The sequence below is a fragment of the Galeopterus variegatus genome, unplaced genomic scaffold (genome assembly GCF_000696425.1).
Source record: "Galeopterus variegatus unplaced genomic scaffold, G_variegatus-3.0.2 Scaffold1870, whole genome shotgun sequence".
Lineage (NCBI taxonomy): Eukaryota > Metazoa > Chordata > Mammalia > Dermoptera > Cynocephalidae > Galeopterus > Galeopterus variegatus.
Window position 1 is genome coordinate 250,332 of NW_007727981.1, and position 6,172 is coordinate 256,503.

Sequence of the window (6,172 nt, forward strand, 5' to 3'; positions counted from 1 at the left end):
AGAGGCTCTTCCAGAAATGGGCCCACCCAACCAAGTAGCCCTGCAAGAGAGACAGGTGGGTGAGCCAGCAAGTGGCCACATGGAAACTGGCCCTGCAACCAGGCAGAGGACACAGGTGCCCACAAGCAATGATCAGGGTGGCCAGAGCAGAGAGCTTCATCAAACATTGAGGTCTCTGCGTGTTGTAGCTGCAGAGCAGGAAGCTGAGCAGTGGTCAGGGGGCCTGAGCTCCTGGCCGAGCCCTCTACAAGCTCACTGTGCAACCTCAGGCACAGCACTTAACTTCTCTGGCCTCAGCTTCCTCATCAGTAACAGGTCCCTGCCTGTTCTGCTTATCCAACCAACCATGCTGTGCAGCTAAATGAGAAGGCAAGGGAATACATTCTGGAAAAGACTAGGACAAACTGATATGAGCAGAGTGGGTGTCCCTCAGCCGCTATGGCACGGCGGTTTGGGAAGGGGGATTTTGTCTGTTCTTCCCACACCTAACTGCCATCTCCCTTCACCAAGAAAGCCTCCAGAGGTCACAGCTTACTCGGGTGCTATCTCTTACCTTTTGAGACTACCCAAACACCCAACCATCAAAAACACTAATGGCAACTACTCACCAATTTCAGTTCCAGTTTAAAAATCCCCAGACCTATTAACCATATGTGGGCTAAAAGAAAATTAATAAGAAAACTACCCAGGACCATAACTGCACACATGCCAACGTGCAGCCACACCCCTTGCAGTCAGCACACAACCAGCCTTCCCACACAGGACTGCAGGGCAGGCTCCGGACAAGGGCACCACATGACCAGGAGGCCATGTGAGACCACAGCCGCAGGAGCAGCAGGGCTGACCCACAGGAAGTCTTCATCCTCAGGTACCACCTAACACCATGGACATGTGGGCCCCCGGGCCTGCAGTGCTGGAATCAATTAAACAAAAACAACAGAATGTGGGGTCCACAGCAAGGCCCTGCACCTCTGAGGCTCGCTGGAAAGTCGCTGAGGCCCCCCAGGCTCTGACGAGGCTCCAGAGCCTAAATGAGCATGGTGGGACCCATTCCAGCCTCTGGAAGGACTCAGGTCACAGACAGAATCCAGAGTTGGACACACTGTAGTTGCTGTGTGAGCAAGAGACCCCTTTCCACCCCACACCCAACTGCTCTCTCTTCTCTTTGGAGGAGGCGCAGTGAGCCATGAAGGCAGACCATCTGGTCCTGCTCGTTCACTTGGGGTCTCCCCTCACAGGTCACTGTCAGAACCGCAACTGCTCCCAGAGCCCCGCCGGGCTGCACCACCCTCAACGAGTTAATTCTAGACAGACAGAAGAGCCAACACAGCCTCTGCTTCAAGGGCCAGACTTGTCCAAGAAACCCAGGCCTTTGCTCAGCAGATCAAAGTGCGAAGTCAGCAACAGAGGCAGCTAGCTCCAGGATCATCAGCAATAAATTAGGAAGGAGGTGGTCAGGGGCTGGGAAGGCCAGGGCAGCTGCAGCTGCATGCAGAGGACCGTGGCACCGGCTCAGGCACCACCTGGCGGCCACCTCACCTTCACTGAGACATCGGCGACGAAGACCAGCAGGCAGATCACCTCGATGCTTTCAGTCAGGCCGCATGGTGGCTCCCAGGGACTGGAGCGGTAGCGCAAGTCTGCGGTTCTAGTGAGCGAGGAAGGAGTCTCAATAAAAGCCAAAGCCAGGATCAAGAAAATGGTGAAGTTCAAAGTCCTAGAAGGGGAACAAAAACTGGTTAAAATGCAAGAAACAGCTGCCCCTGGGGCCAACTGTCTGATGAGCAGGCAGAGTGCCCAGGACGGCAGAGGACAGAGCTGGCAACACCGGGCTGTGGCCACCAGACCTGCTCAAATACCGCCCATTGGTCAAGACTTGCCTTTGCCCAACCCCAATGTCCTAGAAGGGAACCCCTCGTGGCCACTGGAGCCCTTCTGCCTCCAGGCTGGGCTCCTCCTCCCGTGAGAAGGGGACAGCATTGCCTCCTCTGCTCCCGTGAGGAGGGGAGCCTGCCTGGATCCTGAGAAAGCGTGGTCCCCAACACAGGGGAGGCAGCCCCCCGCCCCATGCAAGCCCACAGTAACCCCAAGCTCCACATGGGTGTGTTCTCACCACTGGCACATGTCCGAGTAATACCATCGGTAAAGCCACAGCGAGCCAGCATCCATGCGGTGGTTGATGGAGCGGTACTGGAAGTGAAAGGTCACACGGTGGCATATGAGTCGGGAGTCCCCTTGGTGCTGCACACACACGTGTCCTGACCTTTGCCCCAGCGCCACTCACAGCCACACACAGTACACCCTTCTCACACCAGATAGACCCAATTCGGGGAGACAGGCTGTAGATCACAGGGTCCATTTCAGCACGTAGAACAGGTGCCCCTCCCTGACCCAATAGGTTCAGATAGTCACACGCTGCAAGGTTTGCCCAGTGGACCAAGACCCCCAAGGACCCAGGGCAGGCAGGTGCAGAGTGGACACTCAGGGAAGGTCTGCTGCAGGGACAACTGTGCCTCTGCCTGCCTGCAAGGCTCCCTCTTCTCTGTGCAAGGCCAACCTCCCACCCCTAGTGCAACTGTGTCACCCTCCAGGAGGCCCCCCAACCTAGGACCCTGAACAGGGTGGCCCACAAAAGGCCTTGGCATGTGGCAAATCAACGAAGCCATGCCCAGAGGCCCACCATGACAGTTATCTTAACCAGTCCAGCAACTGAGGCCTTGGCCCCAGGACAGTGAGGAATGAAGGGGCAGGGGAGGCTCTCCGCCAGCAGGGCAGCCACCACCCAGTCCCCAGAGCCTCAAGGCCAGACCCAGGCCCAGCCACCAGCAGCAGGCACACCCACCTGGATGGCATCTTCAATGAAGACCACAGCCTGGTCGATGCAGAGATCCTGGCTGGCCGCAGCACCTACGGTCAGAGAAAACAGTCGGCAGACTGAGTGGGACCACATGGCCTCACCCCTACGGGACGATTGTGATCAAGGAAAGAAGCCACTGCAGCTCTTTCCAAGGCTCTGTTTATCACAAGATGCCTTCCAGTCTGCAGCATGTCTGCACATGCCCAGAGGACAGGACCTGCTTGGTGGTGCTGTACCTGCCGTGGGCAGGTCCAAACCAGGTAACGAGCTGCTGCATCCAAGAGCACAGGGCCCAGGGCCCAGAGGAGAAGCAGCTCTGCTCCCATGACTGCTGCGGCCCAGGGCACAGCGGGGAGAGGACACACAGAACTCTGTGGGGCCCCATGAGAAGCAGCAGCATCTGCAGAGCCCTGGCACCAGATTCGGGGTTCAGAGCCCAGCTCCCCCACCTGCTGGTCTCCTCTGTCAAAAGCGGGTGTTNCTGTGGCCACCAGACCTGCTCAAATACCGCCCATTGGTCAAGACTTGCCTTTGCCCAACCCCAATGTCCTGGAAGGGAACCCCTCGTGGCCACTGGAGCCCTTCTGCCTCCAGGCTGGGCTCCTCCTCCCGTGAGAAGGGGACAGCATTGCCTCCTCTGCTCCCGTGAGGAGGGGAGCCTGCCTGGATCCTGAGAAAGCGTGGTCCCCAACACAGGGGAGGCAGCCCCCCGCCCCATGCAAGCCCACAGTAACCCCAAGCTCCACATGGGTGTGTTCTCACCACTGGCACATGTCCGAGTAATACCATCGGTAAAGCCACAGCGAGCCAGCATCCATGCGGTGGTTGATGGAGCGGTACTGGAAGTGAAAGGTCACACGGTGGCATATGAGTCGGGAGTCCCCTTGGTGCTGCACACACACGTGTCCTGACCTTTGCCCCAGCGCCACTCACAGCCACACACAGTACACCCTTCTCACACCAGATAGACCCAATTCGGGGAGACAGGCTGTAGATCACAGGGTCCATTTCAGCACGTAGAACAGGTGCCCCTCCCTGACCCAATAGGTTCAGATAGTCACACGCTGCAAGGTTTGCCCAGTGGACCAAGACCCCCAAGGACCCAGGGCAGGCAGGTGCAGAGTGGACACTCAGGGAAGGTCTGCTGCAGGGACAACTGTGCCTCTGCCTGCCTGCAAGGCTCCCTCTTCTCTGTGCAAGGCCAACCTCCCACCCCTAGTGCAACTGTGTCACCCTCCAGGAGGCCCCCCAACCTAGGACCCTGAACAGGGTGGCCCACAAAAGGCCTTGGCATGTGGCAAATCAACGAAGCCATGCCCAGAGGCCCACCATGACAGTTATCTTAACCAGTCCAGCAACTGAGGCCTTGGCCCCAGGACAGTGAGGAATGAAGGGGCAGGGGAGGCTCTCCGCCAGCAGGGCAGCCACCACCCAGTCCCCAGAGCCTCAAGGCCAGACCCAGGCCCAGCCACCAGCAGCAGGCACACCCACCTGGATGGCATCTTCAATGAAGACCACAGCCTGGTCGATGCAGAGATCCTGGCTGGCCGCAGAACCTACGGTCAGAAAGAACAGTCGGCAGACTGAGTGGGACCACATGGCCTCACCCCTACGGGACGATTGTGATCAAGGAAAGAAGCCACTGCAGCTCTTTCCAAGGCTCTGTTTATCACAAGATACCTTCCAGTCTGCAGCATGTCTGCACATGCCCAGAGGACAGGACCTGCTTGGTGGTGCTGTACCTGCCCTGGGCAGGTCCAAACCAGGTAAGGAGCTGCTGCATCCAAGAGCACAGGGCCCAGGGCCCAGAGGAGAAGCATCTCTGCTCCCATGACTGCTGCGGCCCAGGGCACAGCAGGGAGAGGACACACAGCACTCTGTGGGGTCCCATGAGAAGCAGCAGCATCTGCAGAGCTCTGGCACCAGATTCGGGGTTCAGAGCCCAGCTCCCCCACCTGCTGGTCTCCTCTGTCAAAAGCGGGTGTTCATGGTCACCCACTCGGCTCCCAAGGGAACTGTGAGGTGCAACACAGGGGTGCAGGCACCCCCGCCAGGCCTGGCACCCCAAGTGTGCTCAGTAAACAGGGCTGCTGCACTGCTCTTCTGCCAGGTCCCACCACGGGCCAGCAGTGTGGCCTTTACCAGCATGCTGCAGCCCAGTGTCCTGACTGTAAACGGGGACCCCTACCTGCCTACTCTCCATCCAACAAGACCATGGTTTAACACTAACATGTAAAACTGACAGCTGGAACCGGAAGGTACCTCCATGACTCCTCATCAAATACTGAGAACTGCCAAGGTCCCATCCCCTCACTGTCAGGGTGCACAGGACCTGGTGTCCCCACCCAAGTCACCCCAGGGTCAAAGCTGAGGGAGCTCCCAAGTCCCCCCAGTCCTCCGTCAGTGCCTTTCTTGGCAAAGGGGGTCCGTCACCTTCACCAACCAATGACTGGGTTCACACACACAAGCAAGGCAGAGCCTCCTGTGGGTGTGGGTGAGGGTGGAGGTTGGCTCCTGAGTATGAGGGGCCTTCAGGAAAAGTCAGGTAGCACAAAAGCCACATCCCAGCAGCCTGGCCTGCTTGCAAGCCCCTCACCCACCCAGGAGCAGCAAGATGGCATGCCTGCTCAGTACCGTGGGCACATGCCGCCTCGGGAGCTTCGCTGCAGAAGCTGCTATTCAACAGACAGAGGGAGAAGAAAGTCTGAGGAGCCGAGGCTCACGGCAACAGGGGAGGCTGAGGCCCGTGCTGAGCCCAGGGCAAGCAAGGGCTGCGGCCCCTGCACAGCTCACAGATCAGGGCCTGGGATAAGGTGGACAGCCCTGCCACCAGTTCAGTCCACAATTCTACATCTGGCCCTTTGGGGCCCAAGACGTCACAGAGCTACCAGAGCGAGAGGTGGGTGGCAGTGGTGCAGGCCCCCAGGCAGGGCCCCGGGACACTGCCACCCATTCTGCCCACCATCCCTGGAAAGACGATGCTCCTGTCCTCAGGGCTCGTGCTTGGGGACATGGAGCAGAGGCAGCAGGGCCCAGAGACCCATCAGAGACATGGGGGACCCTGGAGAGAGGTAGGAGACCCTGTCCGGGTTCTGCCATGTCCTTGCTGTGTCACCTAGAGCAAGCACCTTCCTCTACCTGCGCCTCAGTTTCCCCACATGTACAACCACACAACCACAAGGCTCACCTTATGGACCCCTGAATGTTTTCCCAGGGAAGCTCTAAAGATGGTGACTGCTGGTATCACCTGAAAGCATCTTAGGAGAGAAACAGAATCTCGCCTGGAGATTCTTTGTGGAGACACAAGCTTTTCAA

The 6,172-nt window shown here is 58.4% G+C and overlaps 1 protein-coding gene across 1 annotated transcript in view; it reads right to left on the reverse strand.

Annotated features, from left to right (window-relative positions):
- Positions 1 to 6,172, reverse strand: part of TPCN2 (two pore segment channel 2) — a 38,286-nt gene that overhangs the window by 27,287 nt on the left and 4,827 nt on the right. The window contains exons 3-10 of the mRNA XM_008579371.1: positions 5,651 to 5,741; positions 4,349 to 4,413; positions 3,620 to 3,696; positions 3,387 to 3,527; positions 3,094 to 3,128; positions 2,843 to 2,907; positions 2,114 to 2,190; positions 1,540 to 1,717 (exon numbers count right to left, since the gene is read on the reverse strand). Coding sequence (XP_008577593.1) covers positions 1,540 to 1,717; positions 2,114 to 2,190; positions 2,843 to 2,907; positions 3,094 to 3,128; positions 3,387 to 3,527; positions 3,620 to 3,696; positions 4,349 to 4,413; positions 5,651 to 5,741 — 729 coding nt within the window. The remainder of the gene's footprint in view (positions 1 to 1,539; positions 1,718 to 2,113; positions 2,191 to 2,842; positions 2,908 to 3,093; positions 3,129 to 3,386; positions 3,528 to 3,619; positions 3,697 to 4,348; positions 4,414 to 5,650; positions 5,742 to 6,172) is intronic.